At 46.0% G+C, this 24,880-nt stretch overlaps 1 protein-coding gene across 1 annotated transcript in view; it reads right to left on the bottom strand.

Moving 5' to 3' along the window:
• mogat3a (monoacylglycerol O-acyltransferase 3a) overlaps positions 1 to 24,312 on the bottom strand; it is a 59,764-nt gene extending 35,452 nt beyond the window's left edge. The window contains exons 1-4 of the mRNA XM_079258086.1: positions 24,007 to 24,312; positions 10,423 to 10,601; positions 10,279 to 10,339; positions 9,248 to 9,391 (exon numbers count right to left, since the gene is read on the bottom strand). Coding sequence (XP_079114212.1) covers positions 9,248 to 9,391; positions 10,279 to 10,339; positions 10,423 to 10,601; positions 24,007 to 24,100 — 478 coding nt within the window. The 5' untranslated portion in view covers positions 24,101 to 24,312. The remainder of the gene's footprint in view (positions 1 to 9,247; positions 9,392 to 10,278; positions 10,340 to 10,422; positions 10,602 to 24,006) is intronic.
• Between the last annotated feature and the right edge of the window lie 568 nt (positions 24,313 to 24,880).

A 24,880-nucleotide genomic window follows, 5' to 3' on the forward strand; every position in this document is an offset into this window, starting at 1 on the left:
CAGGCCCTGGCAGAGGGTCGGAACAGACCTGTGTGAACACAAAGGGAAAACCTACCTGGTGGTCTCAGATTATTACTCCTGCTACCTGGAGATACTGGAACTACTGACCACAACGGCAGAACAAACTGAAGGCCACCTTTGCCAGATACGGAATCCCTGATGCTGTCTTCTCAGATAATGGACCACAATTTGCAGGTGAAACCTTCAAGAGATTTAGTCAAGAGTATGACTTTAACCACATCACATCACATTTAACCACCATGCATCTGGGAATGGACACGCTGAGAGAGCTGTTCAGACAGCAAAAAGAATCCTGCATCAAGAGGATCCTTTGTTGGCTCTCATGAGTTTCTGGGCCACACCCACCACCTCAACCGGCGTGAGTCCAGCTGAACTTTTGATAGGCAGGAAAATCCACACTACACTGCCAACCTTGAACTCTAACCTAAGCCCTAAATGGCCTGACCTGTCACTCATCAAAAGGAGAGACGCTGAGGAGAAGGAGCAGCAGGCCTTTTTTTTCAACCGGAAACATGGGGCTCGCGACTTACCCGTCCTACAGGAGGGTCCTCATTAAACTGGACTCAGAAAAGAAATGAACTAATCCATCGCTTGTTCAGCAGGGGAGTGCCTGCCAACGTTCGTTTGTGGTCCACTCTCCGGCCTGGGGTGAAAAGAGGAGAAACCGTCGACATCTGCAAGCACTTCCTGAAGACTTGGCTCAACCCGACAGCACAAGATCAGAGTCTGACCCGAACCCAGCCGATGACTGTGAACAAAGTCTGGGCTCATCGCATCAGCCTAGACAGAGGGGCTGATAATAACCAGGCCCACAGAGAAGCTAAATCTAAGTTGTGTTGCTCCCTCTGAAGTTAACGTTGTTATAGATTAAAGGGACAGTTATTAATTAGTTAGTATGAAAATGTTTAAATGTTTGTAAAAGTTGACATGAAAGAGCACCGCTCAAGTTCATCAGTGTCTTAAATTAGTAGCAAGCAAGTTCTGAAACAGGGGAGGTGTCAAGGAAATGTCTGAGTGGTCATCCTTGTTTATAGACCAGCTTTGGAGGAGCTCCATGATCTGGAGGTCGAGCTGGAGCTGGGGGGGGGGGGGGGGGGGGGGGGGGGGCGTACGTTGCGAGAAACGCAGACTAATGTTCAAGCGACTCCGTGCTGTATTGTTGGCTGCTCCATCGTCAATAAAGGCTTTACTTATATGAACGGCTCATCCTTGTGACATAAACCAGTTATGTAGAAAAGTGTTTTGTTTGTGTGTAATATATACGCGTTGTTCCACAGAAAACAGTTATGTGGGGAAACTACGTTGACTCTGCAGCAAGACTCGAAAGCAGACACCCATCCAATATGGCAGAGACACATCCAATATGGCGGCGATGCTGGTTCACTCTCCAGCACTCAATGAGGGGTCTATTTATAAATTACACTATTCCCAAAAAGTTAGGGATATTCAGCTTTTGGGTGAAATTTCACAACAAGCCTAAAATGCATTCAAACCTGTACAGGTGAACTTAATGTGATCTTCTCTAAGCTTTTAAATGCACATGTCCAACTGTTAAATGTTTCAATAAATTTTGCACAAGTTGCTGTTCTCTAACAAGGAGCTTAACGGCAAAAATCACGGCAGGTGTGTGATCCTTGAATTGACCAATAAATGTCCTGGTTCAATTAGAGCTGGTGTTTAAACAGTTGTCCTCATCATGCTGTTCACATTTTGACATCATGAGACCAAGACGACACCTAACAATGGAACAACAGTCCCTTGCCATTGCCATGCTTCAAACAGGACGTTCTCAGACAGAAGTGGCCACTGAGCTTGGAGTGTCACAGAGTGTCATCAGCAGGTTGCAACAGAGATATGGAGAGACTGGAAGAGTCACAGAAAGGCCTAGAAGTGGACGTCCTTTGGCCACATCCCGTGCTGATGACCGCTACATTGTGAACACTGCCCTGAGAAACCGGATGATGAATGCCTCTCAACTCCAGGCACGTTTAAGAGAGGTGAGAGGCACCCAAGTGTCACGTCAGACCATTCCAAACCGTTTCCATCAGCGTGGTCTGCGTGCTAGACGACCTGCACGGGTACCTGACCACACCACCAGGCAAAGGCATCATCGTCTTGCATGGGCCAGGGAGCATTTACGCTGGACGAGGAACCAGTGGGCCTCAGTGCTGTTCTCTGATGAAAGTCGATTCACACTGAGCAGCAATGATGGCCGGCAACGATGTTGGAGACGTCAGGGAGAGCGCTATGCATCAGCCACTGTTGTCACCAGGCCAGCTTTTGGTGGTGGCGGTGTTACAGTGTGGGCAGGGGGGTCCACTTGGTACAGAACTGCCCTACACTTTGTGAATGGTACAGTGACAAGCCCATACTACCTGAATAACATCATTAATCCAGTGATTGTGCCCCTACATGAACAGCACAGGCCTAATTTCATCTTCATGGACGACAATGCTCCTGCTCATCGAGGCCGCATCATCAGGGAACGGCTGTTGGAGACTGGTGTACCTCAAATGGAATGGCCTGCACTCTCTCCAGACCTGAATCCCATTGAAAACCTGTGGGATCAGCTGAGCCGTCGTGTAGAGGCTCGAGACCCTGCACCCCAGAACCTCAATGACCTGAGGGCTGCCCTTCAAGAAGAGTGGGATGCCATGCCTCAGCAGGCAATAAGTTGCCTTGTGAACAGCATGAGACGTCGTTGTCAAGCTGTAATTGATGCTCAAGGACACATGACCAGATATTGAGACGTTCACATTTCTTGTTGTGGTGTAACTACCATTGTTGTTACCTTTTGTGTTGAATGAATTTTTTGAGATGAGGAAATCAGTAGTGCATCCTTCTACTTAAATGTCTTACTTTTATCATATTATATCACTGTAGCATCAACATATTGCATTTTCCATAAATTTCACCTGAAAGCCAAATATCCCTAACTTTTTGTGAGTAGTGTATGTCTATGCTCTGAGTCGTTTCATCACCATCATCTTCACCATCATCATGACCATCGCTATCTTCATCATTATCATCACCATCATCTTCACCATCATTATGATCTTCACCATCATCATCACCGGTATCTTCATTATTATCATCACCATCATTATTATCACCATCACCATCTTCACCATCACCATCATCATCTTTACCATTATAACTATCATCTTCACAATCATCACCATCATCATCTTCACCATTATAACCATCATCTTCTTCATCATCATCACCATCATCATCTTCATCATTATAACTATCATCTTCACAATCATCACCATCATCATCTTCACCATTATAACCATCATCTTCTTCATCATCATCACCATCATCATCTTCATCATTATAACTATAATCTTCACAATCATCACCATCATCATCTTTACCATTATAACCATCATCTTCATCATCTTCACCATCATCATCTTCACCATTATAACTATCATCTTCACAATCATCACCATCATCATCTTCACCATCATCATCTTTACCATTATAACCATCATCTTCATCATCTTCACCATTATAACCATCATCTTCACCATCACCATCATCATCTTCACCATTATAACCATCATCTTCACAATCATCACCATCATCATCTTCACCATCATCATCTTCACAATCATCACCATCATCATCTTCACCATTATAACCATCATCTTCACCATCACCATCATCATCTTCACCATTATAACCATCATCTTCACCATCACCATCATCATCTTCACCATTATAACCATCATCATCATCATCTTTACCATTATAACCATCATCTTCACCATCACCATCATCATCTTCACCATTATAACCATCATCTTCACCATCACCATCTTTACCATTATAACCATCATCTTCACCATCACCATCATCATCTTCACCATTATAACCATCATCTTCACCATCACCATCATCATCTTCACCATTATAACCATCATCTTCACCATCACCATCATCATCTTCACCATTATAACCATCATCTTCACAATCATCACCATCATCATCTTCACCATTATAACCATCATCTTCACCATCATCATCTTTACCATTATAACCATCATCTTCACCATCACCATCATCATCTTTACCATTATAACCATCATCTTCACCATCACCATCATCATCTTTACCATCATCATCATCATCTTCACCATCATCATCTTTACCATTATAACCATCATCTTCACAATCATCACCATCATCATCTTCACCATTATAACCATCATCTTCACAATCATCACCATCATCATCTTCACCATTATAACCATCATCTTCACAATCATCACCATCATCATCTTCACCATTATAACCATCATCTTCACAATCATCACCATCATCATCTTCACCATTATAATCATCATCTTCACAATCATCACCATCATCATCTTCACCATTATAACCATCATCATCTTCACCATTATAACCATCATCTTCACAATCATCACCATCATCATCTTCACCATTATAACCATCATCATCTTCACCATCATCTTCATCATCTTCACCATCATCATCTTCACCATTATAACCATCATCTTCACAATCATCACCATCATCATCTTCACCATTATAACCATCATCTTCATCATCTTCATCATCATCACCATCATCATCTTCACCATCACCTTCATCATCTTCACCATCATCATCTTCACCATCACCATCATCATCTTCACCATCATCATCTTCATCATAAAAACCATCATCATAATGATCATTACTACAGTGGAGGTGGGGAGCTGCTGACCTCAACTCGGGACGTTGTGGGTCGACGAAAGGAATACTTTGAAGACCTCCTCATCCACCCCTGGGATGGCAAGGCCCCGGGGGTGGATGAGATCCGCCCGGAGTTCCTTAAGGCTCTGGATGCTGTGGGGCTGTCCTGGCTGACACGCCTCTGCAGCATCGCGTGGACATCGGGGACAGTGCCGCTGGACTGGCAGACTGGGCTGGTGGTCCCCCTTTTTAAGAAGGGGGACCGGAGGGTGTGTTCCAATTACAGGGGAATCACAGTCCTCCTCATGTTGCTTCTATCCAGCAGACACGTCTGGTCTAAATGTACTTAAACGCATCAGTCCAGCTGTTAGCCAGAGGTTTCATGCTTCCTGCTGTAACGTTAAACTAAAGTGCTAAATACTGTGAAAGAGTAAATATTCTGCTGGAACTGATTTATTTGTTGTTGCTAACATTAAGGGACCAATAAAGAAGTTATTTTATTCTTCGTACATATTTTTAACATGAATTCATCATTTATGAGAATTTTTTTCTGCCAGATATCATAATCGCATCAGTCTAAAAGAATCCATGTTGGTCGGGTCTTCATCATCACTGTCATCATCCTCCTTCTGGATGGATGAGTTCCTCAAGCTGAACTCAATAAATCCCACTTCTTCATCACTGTTTCCTTCACCGGACACTTCCATCTGGACGGTTCCGCCTGGACGGTTTCACCTGGACGGTTCCACCAGTAAGGTTCCACCTGGACAGTTTCACCAGTAAGGTTCCACCTGGACGGTTCCGCCTGGACGGTTCCGCCTGGACGGTTTCACCTGGACGGTTCCACCTGGACGGTTTCACCTGGACGGTTCCACCTGGACGGTTTCACCTGGACGGTTCCACCTGGACAGTTTCACCTGGACGGTTCCACCTGGACAGTTTCACCAGTAAGGTTCCACCTGGACAGTTTCACCAGTAAGGTTCCACCTGGACGGTTTCACCTGGACGGTTCCACCAGTAAGGTTCCACCTGGACAGTTCCACCAGTAAGGTTCCACCTGGACAGTTTCACCAGTAAGGTTCCACCTGGACGGTTCCACTTGGATGGTTTCACCAGTAAGGTTCCACTTGGATGGTTTCACCAGTAAGGTTCCACCTGGACGGTTCCACCTGGACGGTTTCACCTGGACAGCTCCACCTGTAAGGTTCCATCTGGACGGTTTCACTGTTAGGTTTCACCTGGACAGTTCCACCTGTAAGGTTCCGCCTGTAAGGTTCCGCCTGTAAGGTTCAGCCTGTAAGGTTCCGCCTGGACGGTTCCACCTGTAAGGTTCCGCCTGGACGGTTCCGCCTGGACGGTTCCGCCTGGACGGTTCCGCCTGGACGGTTCCACCTGGACGGTTTCACCTGGACGGTTCCACCTGGACAGTTTCACCAGTAAGGTTCCACCTGGACAGTTTCACCAGTAAGGTTCCACCTGGACGGTTCCGCCTGGACGGTTCCGCCTGGACGGTTCCACCTGGACGGTTTCACCTGGACGGTTTCACCTGGACGGTTCCACCTGGACAGTTTCACCTGGACGGTTCCACCTGGACAGTTTCACCAGTAAGGTTCCACCTGGACAGTTTCACCAGTAAGGTTCCACCTGGACAGTTTCACCAGTAAGGTTCCACCTGGACGGTTTCACCTGGACGGTTCCACCAGTAAGGTTCCACCTGGACAGTTCCACCAGTAAGGTTCCACCTGGACAGTTTCACCAGTAAGGTTCCACCTGGACGGTTCCACTTGGATGGTTTCACCAGTAAGGTTCCACTTGGATGGTTTCACCAGTAAGGTTCCACCTGGACGGTTCCACCTGGACGGTTTCACCTGGACAGCTCCACCTGTAAGGTTCCATCTGGACGGTTTCACTGTTAGGTTTCACCTGGACAGTTCCACCTGTAAGGTTCCACCTGTAAGGTTCAGCCTGTAAGGTTCAGCCTGTAAGGTTCCGCCTGTAAGGTTCCGCCTGGACGGTTCCGCCTGTAAGGTTCCGCCTGGACGGTTCCGCCTGGACGGTTCCACCTGGACGGTTCCATCTGGACGGTTCCGCCTGGACAGTTCCACCTGGACGGTTCCACCTGGACAGCTCCACCTGGAAGGTTCCATCTGGACGGTTCCACCTGGACAGCTCCACCTGGACAGCTCCACCTGGAAGGTTCCATCTGGACGGTTCCGCCTGGACGGTTCCACCTGGACAGCTCCACCTGGACGGCTCCACCTGGAAGGTTCCATCTGGACGGTTCCACCTGGACGGTTCCACCTGGACGGTTCCACCTGTAAGGTTCCACCTGGACAGTTTCACCAGTAAGGTTCCACCTGGACAGTTTCACCAGTAAGGTTCCACCTGGAAGGTTCCATCTGGACGGTTTCGCCCGGACGGTTCCGCCTGGACGATTCCACCTGGACGGTTCCACCTGGACAGCTCCACCTGTAAGGTTCCACCTGGACAGTTTCACCAGTAAGGTTCCACCTGGACGGTTTCACTGTAAGGTTCTACCTAGACAGTTTCACCTGGACGGTTTCACCTGGACGGTTTCACCTGGACGGTTCCACCTGGACGGTTCCACCAGTAAGGTTCCACCTGGACGGTTTCACTGTAAGGTTCTACCTAGACAGTTTCACCTGGACGGTTTCACCTGGACGGTTCCACCTGGACGGTTCCACCTGGACAGTTTCACCAGTAAGGTTCCACCTGGACGGTTTCACTGTAAGGTTCTACCTAGACAGTTTCGCCTGGACGGTTCCGCCTGGACGGTTCCACCTGGACGGTTCCACCTGGACGGTTTCACCTGGACGGTTCCACCTGGACGGTTTCACCTGGACGGTTCCACCAGTAAGGTTCCACCTGGACGGTTTCACCAGTAAGGTTCCACCTGGACGGTTCCACCTGGCCAGTTTCACCAGTAAGGTTCCACCTGGACGGTTCCACCTGGCCAGTTTCACCAGTAAGGTTCCACCTGGACGGTTTCACTGTAAGGTTCTACCTAGACAGTTTCGCCTGGACGGTTCCACCTGGACGGTTTCACCTGGACGGTTCCGCCTGGACGGTTCCACCTAGACGGTTTCACCTGGACAGTTTCACCAGTAAGGTTCCACCTGGACAGTTTCACCAGTAAGGTTCCACCTGGACAGTTTCACCAGTAAGGTTCCACCTGGACAGTTTCACCTGGACGGTTCCACCTGGACGGTTCCACCTGGACGGTTCCACCTGGACGGTTTCACCTGGACGGTTCCACCAGTAAGGTTCCACCTGGACGGTTTCACCAGTAAGGTTCCACCTGGACGGTTCCACCTGGCCAGTTTCACCAGTAAGGTTCCACCTGGACGGTTCCACCTGGCCAGTTTCACCAGTAAGGTTCCACCTGGACAGTTTCACCAGTAAGGTTCCACCTGGACAGTTTCACCAGTAAGGTTCCACCTGGACAGTTTCACCAGTAAGGTTCCACCTGGACGGTTCCGCCTGGACGGTTCCGCCTGGACGGTTCCGCCTGGACGGTTCCACCTGTAAGGTTCCGCCTGGACGGTTCCGCCTGGACGATTCCACCTGTAAGGTTTCATCTGGACGGTTTCACCTGGAAAGTTTCACCTGGACAGTTTCACCTGGAAAGTTTCACCTGGACAGTTTCACCTATAAGGTTTCCACCAGCGCCCATCTGTCAAAACGTCCCAGTTGATCCTAAACACAAATCTTCATTGGATCTTCGTCCAACACAAAAAACAGCTTTCCTTCATCTTAAAATCATTCACTGCACCTTGCAACATCACCTGGCCACGGCCTATTCCGTTGTCACCCCACCTTCCGGAACATACTCACAGACATCCAAGACCCGACAGACCCCCCCACCCCCCTCTTACCTCACAGCGGCAAGCCACCTGGCGTTACCACCTGTTGTTGTTCATGCTTTTATACTCTAAAGCAGCTTTGAGTTATTTCCTAATTTTTATTTAAAAAATGTTTTAATAGTTTGAATATTTTTTACAATAAAAAAATAATCATTAATAATTTTGATATTTCATTTTTTATTATTATTATTATTATTATTATTATTATTATTATTATTATTATTATTATTATTATTTTATATTTATCAGTGTCATCACTTTCACAATCACATAGTGACACACAGGAAGCACAGAAGTGTCACTCTGAGGAGAAAAAAGGAGACTAAATCCATTCCAGTAACTGTAATCCATGAACCCATGTGACCCCACAGCCCACTCAGAGAGCCAATCACATGACAGAGTATTACGTCCTCTGTTTGACCTGCGACCCACTGTGGAAAGAAAGTCCAGATCCGAACCCTGATTCAGTAACCCTGCAGGGACCTCAGTCATACAGTCTTTGTCAACATAAACCAGACCAAAGTTCATAGTGATGAAGAAACCTGCCGGAGCGCTATTTCCACGGCCACACCGCCATTGACAGGGTCAGAACAAAGAGAACCCTACAGGTCTTCACGTAGACAGGTGAGTACCTCCACACATGATGTAGTCTCTGAAGAAGGGAACTCGAAACCAGAACGGCAGCATCAACAGATGAGACCTCAGACCAGGAAAAAGACGAGAAAAGCCTGTGGACTCAGTGCAGAAGTTCCCAAAGCCGCCCGCCACCAGGACACCTGGACGGACAGGTAAAGGTGGACAGGTTAATGTGGACGGGTGAAGATGGACAGGTAGAGGTGGACAGGTGAATGTGGACAGGTAGAGGTGGACGGGTTAATATGGACAGGTGTAGATAGACAGGTAGAGGTGGACGGGTTAATATGGACAGATATAGATAGACAGGTAAAGGTGGATAGGTTAATATGGACAGGTGTAGATAGACAGGTAGAGGTGGATAGGTTAATATGGACAGGTGTAGATAGACAGGTAGAGGTGGACGGGTTAATATGGACAGGTGTAGATAGACAGGTAGAGGTGGATAGGTTAATATGGACAGGTGTAGATAGACAGGTAGAGGTGGATAGGTTAATATGGACAGGTGTAGATAGACAGGTAGAGGTGGACGGGTTAATATGGACAGGTATAGATAGACAGGTAAAGGTGGATAGGTTAATATGGACAAGTGTAGATAGACAGGTAGAGGTGGATAGGTTAATATGGACAGGTGTAGATAGACAGGTAGATACACAGAGGCAGCTTGGTACAAGTAGACATAGATTGACAAGTTTGAATGAGCAGGTAGAGACAGACATATAGAGAGAGACAGGTGAATAGATGAACAGGTAACTAGGTGGACAGGTAAACAGGTGAATAGTTGAATAGATGGACAGGTAACCAGGTGGACAGGTAAAGAGATGGACGGGTGATGAATGGACAGGTGAATAGATGGACAGGTAAACAGATGGACAGGTAAACAGATGGACAGGTAAAGAGATGGACAGGTAAAGAGATGGACAGGTGAATGGATGGACAGGTAACCAGGTGGACAGGTAAACAGATGGAGAGGTGATGGATGGACAGGTGAATAGATGGACAGGTAACCAGGTAACCAGGTGCGTCCTACCATGTGGGTGAAACCCAAAGATGTAGTTCTTCTTTGGATCCAAATGGGCCGTTTTGATGAGCTGAATGAAGACAAAATGACCAATAATTAATAGTCAAACCTGATCGATCGCTGCCCTCGGTCCCACTGAGAAAGCTGTCTCACCGTCAGTGGGAAGTAGTCCCTGAAGTACTCCCAGACGGTCCAGCTTCGTACCCAGTGGGACCTACGTCCTCCATGGGTGGGTGTGTCCCAGTCCAGCCACAACCAACCAGCATAGAGCAGGGCCACGATCCACCAATCAGAGAGGGCCAGGAGGACAAAGGCGGCCAGACAGCACTGAGCTGGTGAGACAGGTGAGGGAGGACAGAGAGGACAGGTGAGCAGGACACGTCCACATCAGCCTTTCTGATTGAATCCGAGTCTGCCTGGAGAGCCGCTTCGTTTGGGGAAATGTGAAACAAATCTTGATTCGAACCAAAGAACCGGACTCGGCCAGCCTACAAACGCAGGTCTCAGTCCGTTTCAAGCGGACCAAATACAGGAAGTGGACTACAAAACAAGTCCCTTCCTGCATGTGGCGCAGCGTTGCATTGTGGGTAAATCCATAGCGATGGCGTTAAGGGTCCTCTGCCTCGTCTGGGGTTCATACTGCGTCCATTGTTGCAGTGGATTTCTGCAGGATACTTGCATAAGACACAATAAAAACCCAAACCAGCCATAGTTTGGTCTCCATCAAGCGGCAACCTCCGGCGGTTAAAAGTGAAGCCTATGCGGAAGTGCATAAAACTGCAGTTCCCCCTTCATCCACTAGGGGCTGCAAAACAGAGCGAATCCCCATAGACTCCATGGCTGAACCTTACAGGCTGAACCTTACAGGCTGAACCTTACAGGCTGAACCTTACAGGCGGAACCTTACAGGTGGAACTGTCCAGGTGAAACCTAACAGTGAAGACCAACTTCACAGCAGGAATAAACATGTTTACAGCAGGAATAAACATGTTTACAGCAGGAATAAACATGTTTACAGCAGAAATAAACACGTTTACAGCTAAATAAACATGTTTACAGCCTGGTACAAAAATCCATTTTAGGTTTAATAGGTCTGGTTTACCTTCATGACAACTGTGCGGGGAGTGATTTTTTTTCTAACTCGTCCGTTTAAAAGTAATTTAATCTCTAAATTCGGCATATTTAGGGGCGTGTCCTTTTGATTGACAGGTACCCGATCTCCCGCTTCAAGTCAAAAGAACGTAGAACAACTGCAGTTTTTAGCCGGTTAACAACATGACTTAGCTTTAGCCTGATTACCTCCGTTAGCTGGTTAGCTCCTGTTATCTCTGGGTTAGCTCGGTTAGCTCTTAGCTACAGAAAGCTCGGAATTCGCTCGATGTCAATCATCCACCACGACGCTCACAGCCCCCCTCTCAGCTCCACCTCTTTGCCCATATTTGTATTTTCCGGGTGAGACGACACGCATGCCCCTGCCAAGATGGTGATGGTAGGAACCGCCCACCGAGCTTCAATTCAGCTCCTCAGAAACCTACGGGTGACGTCACAAAGGCTCCGCCCATCTTTCCATATACATATATACTGGTTTTAGACTGGTCTTACTGGTAACGGCCTGTCCTCTGGTGTGGTTCCTAGGACTTTTTAATCATACTGGTTTTAGACTGGTCTTACTGGTAACGGCCTGTCCTCTGGTGTGATTCCCAGGACTTTTTAATCATACTGGTTTTAGACTGGTCTTACTGGTAACGGCCTGTCCTCTGGTGTGGTTCCTATAGGACTTTTTAATCATACTGGATTTAGACTGGTCTTACTGGTAACGGCCTGTCCTCTGGTGTGGTTCCTAGGACTTTTTAATCATACTGGTTTTAGACTGGTCTTACTGGTAACGGCCTGTCCTCTGGTGTGGTTCCTATAGGACTTTTTAATCATACTGGTTTTAGACTGGTCTTACTGGTAACGGCCTGTCCTCTGGTGTGGTTCCTAGGACTTTTTAATCATACTGGTTTTAGACTGGTCTTACTGGTAACGGCCTGTCCTCTGGTGTGGTTCCTAGGACTTTTTAATCATACTGGTTTTAGACTGGTCTTACTGGTAACGGCCTGTCCTCTGGTGTGATTCCCAGGACTTTTTAATCATACTGGTTTTAGACTGGTCTTACTGGTAACGGCCTGTCCTCTGGTGTGGTTCCTAGGACTTTTAAATCATACTGGTTTTAGACTTGTCTTACTGGTAACGGCCTGTCCTCTGGTGTGGTTCCTAGGACTTTTTAATCATACTGGTTTTAGACTTGTCTTACTGGTAACGGCCTGTCCTCTGGTGTGGTTCCTATAGGACTTTTTAATCATACTGGTTTTAGACTGGTCTTACTGGTAACGGCCTGTCCTCTGGTGTGATTCCCAGGACTTTTTAATCATACTGGTTTTAGACTGGTCTTACTGGTAACGGCCTGTCCTCTGGTGTGGTTCCTTGGACTTTTTAATCATACTGGTTTTAGACTTGTCTTACTGGTAACGGCCTGTCCTCTGGTGTGGTTCCTAGGACTTTTTAATCATACTGGTTTTAGACTGGTCTTACTGGTAACGGCCTGTCCTCTGGTGTGATTCCCAGGACTTTTTAATCATACTGGTTTTAGACTGGTCTTACTGGTAACGGCCTGTCCTCTGGTGTGGTTCCTAGGACTTTTTAATCATACTGGTTTTAGACTGGTCTTACTTGTAACGGCCTGTCCTCTGGTGTGGTTCCTAGGACTTTTTAATCATACTGGTTTTAGACTTGTCTTACTGGTAACGGCCTGTCCTCTGGTGTGATTCCTAGGACTATTTAATCATACTGGTTTTAGACTTGTCTTACTGGTAACGGCCTGTCCTCTGGTGTGATTCCCAGGACTTTTTAATCATACTGGTTTTAGACTGGTCTTACTGGTAACGGCCTGTCCTCTGGTGTGATTCCTAGGACTATTTAATCATACTGGTTTTAGACTGGTCTTACTGGTAACGGCCTGTCCTCTGGTGTGATTCCTAGGACTATTTAATCATACTGGTTTTAGACTGGTCTTACTGGTAACGGCCTGTCCTCTGGTGTGGTTCCTATAGGACTTTTTAATCATACTGGTTTTAGACTGGTCTTACTGGTAACGGCCTGTCCTCTGGTGTGGTTCCTAGGACTTTTTAATCATACTGGTTTTAGACTGGTCTTACTGGTAACGGCCTGTCCTCTGGTGTGGTTCCCAGGACTTTTTAATCATACTGGTTTTAGACTGGTCTTACTGGTAATGGCCTGTCCTCTGGTGTGATTCCCAGGACTTTTTAATCATACTGGTTTTAGACTGGTCTTACTGGTAACGGCCTGTCCTCTGGTGTGGTTCCTAGGACTTTTTAATCATACTGGTTTTAGACTGGTCTTACTGGTAACGGCCTGTCCTCTGGAGTGGTTCCTAGGACTTTTTAATCATACTGGTTTTAGACTGGTCTTACTGGTAACGGCCTGTCCTCTGGTGTGGTTCCTAGGACTTTTTAATCATACTGGTTTTAGACTGGTCTTACTGGTAACGGCCTGTCCTCTGGTGTGATTCCTAGGACTTTTTAATCATACTGGTTTTAGACTGGTCGTACTGGTAACGGCCTGTCCTCTGGTGTGATTCCTAGGACTATTTAATCATACTGGTTTTAGACTGGTCTTACTGGTAACGGCCTGTCCTCTGGTGTGGTTCATAGGACTTTTTAATCATACTGGTTTTAGACTGGTCTTACTGGTAACGGCCTGTCCTCTGGTGTGGTTCCTAGGACTTTTTAATCATACTGGTTTTAGACTGGTCTTACTGGTAACGGCCTGTCCTCTGGTGTGGTTCCTAGGACTTTTTAATCATACTGGTTTTAGACTGGTCTTACTGGTAACGGCCTGTCCTCTGGTGTGGTTCCTATAGGACTTTTTAATCATACTGGTTTTAGACTGGTCTTACTGGTAACGGCCTGTCCTCTGGTGTGGTTCCTAGGACTTTTTAATCATACTGGTTTTAGACTGGTCTTACTGGTAACGGCCTGTCCTCTGGTGTGGTTCCTATAGGACTTTTTAATCATACTGGTTTTAGACTGGTCTTACTGGTAACGGCCTGTCCTCTGGTGTGGTTCCTAGGACTTTTTAATCATACTGGTTTTAGACTGGTCTTACTGGTAACGGCCTGTCCTCTGGTGTGGTTCCTAGGACTTTTTAATCATACTGGTTTTAGACTGGTCTTACTGGTAACGGCCTGTCCTCTGGTGTGATTCCCAGGACTTTTTAATCATACTGGTTTTAGACTGGTCTTACTGGTAACGGCCTGTCCTCTGGTGTGGTTCCTAGGACTTTTAAATCATACTGGTTTTAGACTTGTCTTACTGGTAACGGCCTGTCCTCTGGTGTGGTTCCTAGGACTTTTTAATCATACTGGTTTTAGACTTGTCTTACTGGTAACGGCCTGTCCTCTGGTGTGGTTCCTAGGACTTTTTAATCATACTGGTTTTAGACTGGTCTTACTGGTAACGGCCTGTCCTCTGGTGTGGTTCCTATAGGAATTTTTAATCATACTGGTTTTAGACTGGTCTTACTGGTAACGGCCTGTCCTCTGGTGTGGTTCCTAGGACTTTTTAATCATACTGGTTTTAGACTTGTCTTACTGGTAACGGCCTGTCCTCTGGTGTGGTTCCTAGGACTTTTTAATCATACTGGTTTTAGACTGGTCTTACTGGTAACGGCCTGTCCTCTGGTGTGATTCCCAGGACTTTTTAATCATACTGGTTTTAGACTGGTCTTACTGGTAACGGCCTGTCCTCTGGTGTGGTTCCTAGGACTTTTTAATCATACTGGTTTTAGACTGGTCTTACTGGTAACGGCCTGTCCTCTGGTGTGGTTCCCAGGACTTTTTAATCATACTGGTTTTAGACTGGTCTTACTGGTAATGGCCTGTCCTCTGGTGTGATTCCCAGGACTTTTTAATCATACTGGTTTTAGACTGGTCTTACTGGTAACGGCCTGTCCTCTGGTGTGGTTCCTAGGACTTTTTAATCATACTGGTTTTAGACTGGTCTTACTGGTAACGGCCTGTCCTCTGGAGTGGTTCCTAGGACTTTTTAATCATACTGGTTTTAGACTGGTCTTACTGGTAACGGCCTGTCCTCTGGTGTGGTTCCTAGGACTTTTTAATCATACTGGTTTTAGACTGGTCTTACTGGTAACGGCCTGTCCTCTGGTGTGATTCCTAGGACTTTTTAATCATACTGGTTTTAGACTGGTCGTACTGGTAACGGCCTGTCCTCTGGTGTGATTCCTAGGACTATTTAATCATACTGGTTTTAGACTGGTCTTACTGGTAACGGCCTGTCCTCTGGTGTGGTTCATAGGACTTTTTAATCATACTGGTTTTAGACTGGTCTTACTGGTAACGGCCTGTCCTCTGGTGTGGTTCCTAGGACTTTTTAATCATACTGGTTTTAGACTGGTCTTACTGGTAACGGCCTGTCCTCTGGTGTGGTTCCTAGGACTTTTTAATCATACTGGTTTTAGACTGGTCTTACTGGTAACGGCCTGTCCTCTGGTGTGGTTCCTATAGGACTTTTTAATCATACTGGTTTTAGACTGGTCTTACTGGTAACGGCCTGTCCTCTGGTGTGGTTCCTAGGACTTTTTAATCATACTGGTTTTAGACTGGTCTTACTGGTAACGGCCTGTCCTCTGGTGTGGTTCCTATAGGACTTTTTAATCATACTGGTTTTAGACTGGTCTTACTGGTAACGGCCTGTCCTCTGGTGTGGTTCCTAGGACTTTTTAATCATACTGGTTTTAGACTGGTCTTACTGGTAACGGCCTGTCCTCTGGTGTGGTTCCTAGGACTTTTTAATCATACTGGTTTTAGACTGGTCTTACTGGTAACGGCCTGTCCTCTGGTGTGATTCCCAGGACTTTTTAATCATACTGGTTTTAGACTGGTCTTACTGGTAACGGCCTGTCCTCTGGTGTGGTTCCTAGGACTTTTAAATCATACTGGTTTTAGACTTGTCTTACTGGTAACGGCCTGTCCTCTGGTGTGGTTCCTAGGACTTTTTAATCATACTGGTTTTAGACTTGTCTTACTGGTAACGGCCTGTCCTCTGGTGTGGTTCCTAGGACTTTTTAATCATACTGGTTTTAGACTGGTCTTACTGGTAACGGCCTGTCCTCTGGTGTGGTTCCTATAGGAATTTTTAATCATACTGGTTTTAGACTGGTCTTACTGGTAACGGCCTGTCCTCTGGTGTGGTTCCTAGGACTTTTTAATCATACTGGTTTTAGACTTGTCTTACTGGTAACGGCCTGTCCTCTGGTGTGGTTCCTAGGACTTTTTAATCATACTGGTTTTAGACTGGTCTTACTGGTAACGGCCTGTCCTCTGGTGTGATTCCCAGGACTTTTTAATCATACTGGTTTTAGACTGGTCTTACTGGTAACGGCCTGTCCTCTGGTGTGGTTCCTAGGACTTTTTAATCATACTGGTTTTAGACTGGTCTTACTTGTAACGGCCTGTCCTCTGGTATGGTTCCTAGGACTTTTTAATCATACTGGTTTTAGACTGGTCTTACTGGTAACGGCCTGTCCTCTGGTGTGGTTCCTAGGACTTTTTAATCATACTGGTTTTAGACTGGTCTTACTGGTAACGGCCTGTCCTCTGGTGTGATTCCCAGGACTTTTTAATCATACTGGTTTTAGACTGGTCTTACTGGTAACGGCCTGTCCTCTGGTGTGGTTCCTAGGACTTTTTAATCATACTGGTTTTAGACTGGTCTTACTTGTAACGGCCTGTCCTCTGGTGTGGTTCCTAGGACTTTTTAATCATACTGGTTTTAGACTGGTCTTACTGGTAACGGCCTGTCCTCTGGTGTGGTTCCTAGGACTTTTTAATCATACTGGTTTTAGACTGGTCTTACTGGTAACGGCCTGTCCTCTGGTGTGGTTCCTAGGACTTTTTAATCATACTGGTTTTAGACTGGTCTTACTGGTAACGGCCTGTCCTCTGGTGTGATTCCTAGGACTTTTTAATCATACTGGTTTTAGACTGGTCTTACTGGTAACGGCCTGTCCTCTGGTGTGATTCCGAGGACTATTTAATCATACTAGTTTTAGACTGGTCTTACTGGTAACGGCCTGTCCTCTGGTGTGGTTCCTAGGACTTTTTAATCATACTGGTTTTAGACTGGTCTTACTGGTAACGGCCTGTCCTCTGGTGTGATTCCCAGGACTTTTTAATCATACTGGTTTAAGACTGGTCTTACTGGTAACGGCCTGTCCTCTGGTGTGGTTCCTAGGACTTTTTAATCATACTGGTTTTAGACTGGTCTTACTGGTAACGGCCTGTCCTCTGGTGTGGTTCCTAGGACTTTTTAATCATACTGGTTTTAGACTGGTCTTACTGGTAACGGCCTGTCCTCTGGTGTGGTTCCTAGGACTTTTTAATCATACTGGTTTTAGACTGGTCTTACTGGTAACGGCCTGTCCTCTGGTGTGGTTCCTAGGACTTTTTAATCATACTGGCTTAAGACTGGTCTTACTGGTAACGGCCTGTCCTCTGGTGTGGTTCCTAGGACTTTTTAATCATACTGGTTTTAGACTTGTCTTACTGGTAACGGCCTGTCCTCTGGTGTGGTTCCTAGGACTTTTTAATCATACTGGTTTTAGACTGGTCTTACTGGTAACGGCCTGTCCTCTGGTGTGATTCCCAGGACTTTTTAATCATACTGGTTTAAGACTGGTCTTACTGGTAACGGCCTGTCCTCTGGTGTGGTTCCTAGGACTTTTTAATCATACTGGTTTTAGACTGGTCTTACTGGTAACGGCCTGTCCTCTGGTGTGGTTCCTAGGACTTTTTAATCATACTGGTTTTAGACTGGTCTTACTGGTAACGGCCTGTCCTCTGGTGTGGTTCCTAGGACTTTTTAATCATACTGGTTTTAGACTGGTCTTACTGGTAACGGCCTGTCCTCTGGTGTGGTTCCTAGGACTTTTTAATAATACTGGTTTTAGACTTGTCTTACTGGTAACGGCCTGTCCTCTGGTGTGATTCCCAGGACTTTTTAATCATACTGGTTTTAGACTGGTCTTACTGGTAACGGCCTGTCCTCTGGTGTGGTTCCTATAGGACTTTTTAATCATACTGGTTTTAGACTGGTCTTACTGGTAACGGCCTGTCCTCTGGTGTGGTTCCTAGGACTTTTTAATCATACTGGTTTTAGACTGGTCTTACTGGTAACGGCCTGTCCTCTGGTGTGGTTCCTAGGACTTTTTAATCATACTGGTTTTAGACTGGTCTTACTGGTAACGGCCTGTCCTCTGGTGTGATTCCCAGGACTTTTTAATCATACTGGTTTTAGACTTGTCTTACTGGTAACGGCCTGTCCTCTGGTGTGGTTCCTAGGACTTTTTAATCATACTGGTTTTAGACTGGTCTTACTGGTAACGGCCTGTCCTCTGGTGTGGTTCCTAGGACTTTTTAATCATACTGGTTTTAGACTGGTCTTACTGGTAACGGCCTGTCCTCTGGTGTGGTTCCTAGGACTTTTTAATCATACTGGTTTTAGACTGGTCTTACTGGTAACGGCCTGTCCTCTGGTGTGGTTCCTAGGACTTTTTAATCATACTGGTTTTAGACTGGTCTTACTGGTAATGGCCTGTCCTCTGGTGTGATTCCCAGGACTTTTTAATCATACTGGTTTTAGACTGGTCTTACTGGTAACGGCCTGTCCTCTGGTGTGGTTCCTAGGACTTTTTAATCATACTGGTTTTAGACTGGTCTTACTGGTAACGGCCTGTCCTCTGGTGTGGTTCCTAGGACTTTTTAATCATACTGGTTTAAGACTGGTCTTACTGGTAACGGCCTGTCCTCTAGTGTGATTCCCAGGACTTTTTAATCATACTGGTTTAAGACTGGTCTTACTGGTAACGGCCTGTCCTCTGGTGTGATTCCCAGGACTTTTTAATCATACTGGTTTTAGACTGGTCTTACTGGTAACGGCCTGTCCTCTGGTGTGATTCCTAGGACTTTTTAATCATACTGGTTTAAGACTGGTCTTACTGGTAATGGCCTGTCCTCTGGTGTGATTCCCAGGACTTTTTAATCATACTGGTTTTAGACTGGTCTTACTGGTAACGGCCTGTCCTCTGGTGTGGTTCCTAGGACTTTTTAATCATACTGGTTTTAGACTGGTCTTACTGGTAACGGCCTGTCCTCTGGTGTGGTTCCTAGGACTTTTTAATCATACTGGTTTAAGACTGGTCTTACTGGTAACGGCCTGTCCTCTAGTGTGATTCCCAGGACTTTTTAATCATACTGGTTTAAGACTGGTCTTACTGGTAACGGCCTGTCCTCTGGTGTGATTCCCAGGACTTTTTAATCATACTGGTTTTAGACTGGTCTTACTGGTAACGGCCTGTCCTCTGGTGTGATTCCTAGGACTTTTTAATCATACTGGTTTAAGACTGGTCGTACTGGTAACGGCCTGTCCTCTGGTGTGGTTCCCAGGACTTTTTAATCATACTGGTTTTAGAATTGTCTTACTGGTAACGGCCTGTCCTCTGGTGTGGTTCCTAGGACTTTTTAATCATACTGGTTTTAGACTGGTCTTACTGGTAACGGCCTGTCCTCTGGTGTGATTCCCAGGACTTTTTAATCATACTGGTTTTAGAATTGTCTTACTGGTAACGGCCTGTCCTCTGGTGTGGTTCCTAGGACTTTTTAATCATACTGGTTTTAGACTGGTCTTACTGGTAACGGCCTGTCCTCTGGTGTGGTTCCTAGGACTTTTTAATCATACTGGTTTTGAACTGGTCTTACTGGTAACGGCCTGTCCTCTGGTGTGGTTCCTAGGACTTTTTAATCATACTGGTTTTAGACTGGTCTTACTGGTAACGGCCTGTCCTCTGGTGTGGTTCCTAGGACTTTTTAATCATACTGGTTTTAGACTGGTCTTACTGGTAATGGCCTGTCCTCTGGTGTGATTCCCAGGACTTTTTAATCATACTGGTTTTAGACTGGTCTTACTGGTAACGGCCTGTCCTCTGGTGTGGTTCCTAGGACTTTTTAATCATACTGGTTTTAGACTGGTCTTACTGGTAACGGCCTGTCCTCTGGTGTGATTCCTAGGACTTTTTAATCATACTGGTTTAAGACTGGTCTTACTGGTAACGGCCTGTCCTCTAGTGTGATTCCCAGGACTTTTTAATCATACTGGTTTAAGACTGGTCTTACTGGTAACGGCCTGTCCTCTGGTGTGATTCCCAGGACTTTTTAATCATACTGGTTTTAGACTGGTCTTACTGGTAACGGCCTGTCCTCTGGTGTGATTCCTAGGACTTTTTAATCATACTGGTTTAAGACTGGTCTTACTGGTAACGGCCTGTCCTCTGGTGTGATTCCTAGGACTTTTTAATCATACTGGTTTTAGACTGGTCTTACTGGTAACGGCCTGTCCTCTGGTGTGATTCCCAGGACTTTTTAATCATACTGGTTTTAGACTGGTCTTACTGGTAACGGCCTGTCCTCTGGTGTGGTTCCTAGAACTTTTTAATCATACTGGTTTTAGACTGGTCTTACTGGTAATGGCCTGTCCTCTGGTGTGATTCCCAGGACTTTTTAATCATACTGGTTTAAGACTGGTCTTACTGGTAACGGCCTGTCCTCTGGTGTGATTCCCAGGACTTTTTAATCATACTGGTTTTAGACTGGTCTTACTGGTAACGGCCTGTCCTCTGGTGTGGTTCCTAGGACTTTTTAATCATACTGGTTTTAGACTGGTCTTACTGGTAACGGCCTGTCCTCTGGTGTGATTCCCAGGACTTTTTAATCATACTGGTTTTAGACTTGTCTTACTGGTAACGGCCTGTCCTCTGGTGTGGTTCCTAGGACTTTTTAATCATACTGGTTTTAGACTGGTCTTACTGGTAACGGCCTGTCCTCTGGTGTGATTCCCAGGACTTTTTAATCATACTGGTTTTAGACTGGTCTTACTGGTAACGGCCTGTCCTCTGGTGTGGTTCCTATAGGACTTTTTAATCATACTGGTTTTAGACTGGTCTTACTGGTAACGGCCTGTCCTCTGGTGTGGTTCCTAGGACTTTTTAATCATACTGGTTTTAGACTGGTCTTACTGGTAATGGCCTGTCCTCTGGTGTGATTCCCAGGACTTTTTAATCATACTGGTTTTAGACTGGTCTTACTGGTAACGGCCTGTCCTCTGGTGTGGTTCCTAGGACTTTTTAATCATACTGGTTTTAGACTGGTCTTACTGGTAACGGCCTGTCCTCTGGTGTGGTTCCTAGGACTTTTTAATCATACTGGTTTAAGACTGGTCTTACTGGTAACGGCCTGTCCTCTGGTGTGATTCCCAGGACTTTTTAATCATACTGGTTTAAGACTGGTCTTACTGGTAACGGCCTGTCCTCTGGTGTGATTCCCAGGACTTTTTAATCATACTGGTTTTAGACTGGTCTTACTGGTAACGGCCTGTCCTCTGGTGTGATTCCTAGGACTTTTTAATCATACTGGTTTAAGACTGGTCTTACTGGTAACGGCCTGTTCTCTGGTGTGATTCCTAGGACTTTTTAATCATACTGGTTTTAGACTGGTCTTACTGGTAACGGCCTGTCCTCTGGTGTGGTTCCTAGAACTTTTTAATCATACTGGTTTTAGACTGGTCTTACTGGTAATGGCCTGTCCTCTGGTGTGATTCCCAGGACTTTTTAATCATACTGGTTTAAGACTGGTCTTACTGGTAACGGCCTGTCCTCTGGTGTGATTCCCAGGACTTTTTAATCATACTGGTTTTAGACTGGTCTTACTGGTAACGGCCTGTCCTCTGGTGTGGTTCCTAGGACTTTTTAATCATACTGGTTTAAGACTGGTCTTACTGGTAACGGCCTGTCCTCTGGTGTGATTCCCAGGACTTTTTAATCATACTGGTTTTAGACTGGTCTTACTGGTAACGGCCTGTCCTCTGGTGTGGTTCCTAGAACTTTTTAATCATACTGGTTTAAGACTGGTCTTACTGGTAATGGCCTGTCCTCTGGTGTGGTTCCTATAGGACTTTTTAATCATACTGGTTTTAGACTGGTCTTACTGGTAACGGCCTGTCCTCTGGTGTGGTTCCTAGGACTTTTTAATCATACTGGTTTTAGACTGGTCTTACTGGTAATGGCCTGTCCTCTGGTGTGGTTCCTATAGGACTTTTTAATCATACTGGTTTTAGACTGGTCTTACTGGTAACGGCCTGTCCTCTGGTGTGGTTCCTAGGACTTTTTAATCATACTGGTTTTAGACTGGTCTTACTGGTAATGGCCTGTCCTCTGGTGTGGTTCCTATAGGACTTTTTAATCATACTGGTTTTAGACTGGTCTTACTGGTAACGGCCTGTCCTCTGGTGTGGTTCCTAGAACTTTTTAATCATACTGGTTTTAGACTGGTCTTACTGGTAACGGCCTGTCCTCTGGTGTGATTCCTAGGACTTTTTAATCATACTGGTTTTAGACTGGTCTTACTGGTAATGGCCTGTCCTCTGGTGTGGTTCCTATAGGACTTTTTAATCATACTGGTTTTAGACTGGTCTTACTGGTAACGGCCTGTCCTCTGGTGTGGTTCCTAGAACTTTTTAATCATACTGGTTTTAGACTGGTCTTACTGGTAACGGCCTGTCCTCTGGTGTGGTTCCTAGAACTTTTTAATCATACTGGTTTTAGACTGGTCTTACTGGTAACGGCCTGTCCTCTGGTGTGATTCCCAGGACTTTTTAATCATACTGGTTTAAGACTGGTCTTACTGGTAACGGCCTGTCCTCTGGTGTGATTCCTAGGACTTTTTAATCATACTGGTTTTAGACTGGTCTTACTGGTAACGGCCTGTCCTCTGGTGTGATTCCTAGGACTTTTTAATCATACTGGTTTTAGACTGGTCTTACTGGTAACGGCCTGTCCTCTGGTGTGATTCCTAGGACTTTTTAATCATACTGGTTTTAGACTGGTCTTACTGGTAACGGCCTGTCCTCTGGTGTGATTCCTAGGACTTTTTAATCATACTGGTTTTAGACTGGTCTTACTGGTAACGGCCTGTCCTCTGGTGTGATTCCTAGGACTTTTTAATCATACTGGTTTTAGACTGGTCTTACTGGTAACGGCCTGTCCTCTGGTGTGATTCCTAGGACTTTTTAATCATACTGGTTTTAGACTGGTCTTACTGGTAACGGCCTGTCCTCTGGTGTGGTTCGTAGGACTTTTAAAGGAAGCTGTATTCCTACATTTCATCAGAAAACCCAGATTTAGTCCGCTCTCTGGTCCGGCTTGGACCCGGTTTCAGCTGCATAGTCCGGCGGGGTTTCATAGTTTTAATTTATTTCTGTGTTTCTAATGTCTGGTACTTTTATTCTCCGACTTTTTACTTCTTCTTGACGCATTTTGTTCCCCTTTTCAGCATGTTGCCAACAGATTGTTTTTTAAACTTTCTTTATAAACGGACTTGATTATTTATTTTCTTCCACTGATTTATCTTATGAATATATTTGATTTGCTCATGTATTTATTGAGACTGTTACATTGTTACTGGTTTTATTCCGTTTATCTCATTTTGAGGAAAATCAACGCGTTTCACGTCATTCTGGAATCATGACGCATTGATACGTTTTCCATCTATCTACCTACACTATCAATAGTCCTGATCAATAAGCCAGCTGATCGATCAGAAGATGTTACCCAGAGCCAGGAAGGAGAAGACCCACTGCAGCACAGCGGCGGTCTGCAGCCTCCTCCGCAGCGGGACGTTCAGCGGGGCGAACTCGACCCTCATGCCGGCGGCTGCGTTGCTGTCGGCGGCTTGGGACGCAGCGGGCTCCCGGTGTGCGCCGGAGCTCCTGTCGGTGCGCGTGCGGGAACTGCAGCCGCTTTCTCGCGGAGTCTCTGAGACGGATCAATGCTCCACCATCAGAGTGAACTTTCAGACTTTCAGATCCATCCAGTTCGATACTTCATGCAAAACTTTTACTCCAAACCTCTCCACGCCTTCAGTCTGCACATGCGTACTGGACCCTGTCCTGGGAGGGTTCCTGTTGGCCAATCACAATGATTAAGTATGACGGGCGCGTGCCCGAGGTGTTGCGCGTGCATGAAGCTGTGACGAAAGTGACTTCAGCAGTGAAATGAGACAGTTTGTTTGATCAATCATCGATACCGTGAAAAAGGAGATTACTATGAATCATGTCAAACAGTCACCATGGCAACGCTGCTGAGCTTTTTGTTGGTCTCCATGGTAACACCTGTTAAGGCATTGAATCCCCCATAATAATACTGTAAACTTTACTTCCAGTTTTAGACCTGAATGACATGCCCCAATACCAGAAGAGGTGCCAGTACCCAGAACCAGTACCGGCACCCAGGACCAGTAGCGGCACCCAGAACCAGTACCATTACCCAGAACCAGTACCCAGAAGCAGTATCAGCACCCAGCACCCAGTACCCAGTACGCAGAACCAGTACCGACACCCAGTACCCAGACCAGTACCATTACCCAGTACCCAGAACCAGTACCAGTACCCAGAACCAGTACCCAGAACCAGTATCGGCACCCGGC

This window comes from Telmatherina bonti, assembly GCF_933228915.1.
Source record: "Telmatherina bonti genome assembly, chromosome: 18".
NCBI lineage: Eukaryota > Metazoa > Chordata > Actinopteri > Atheriniformes > Telmatherinidae > Telmatherina > Telmatherina bonti.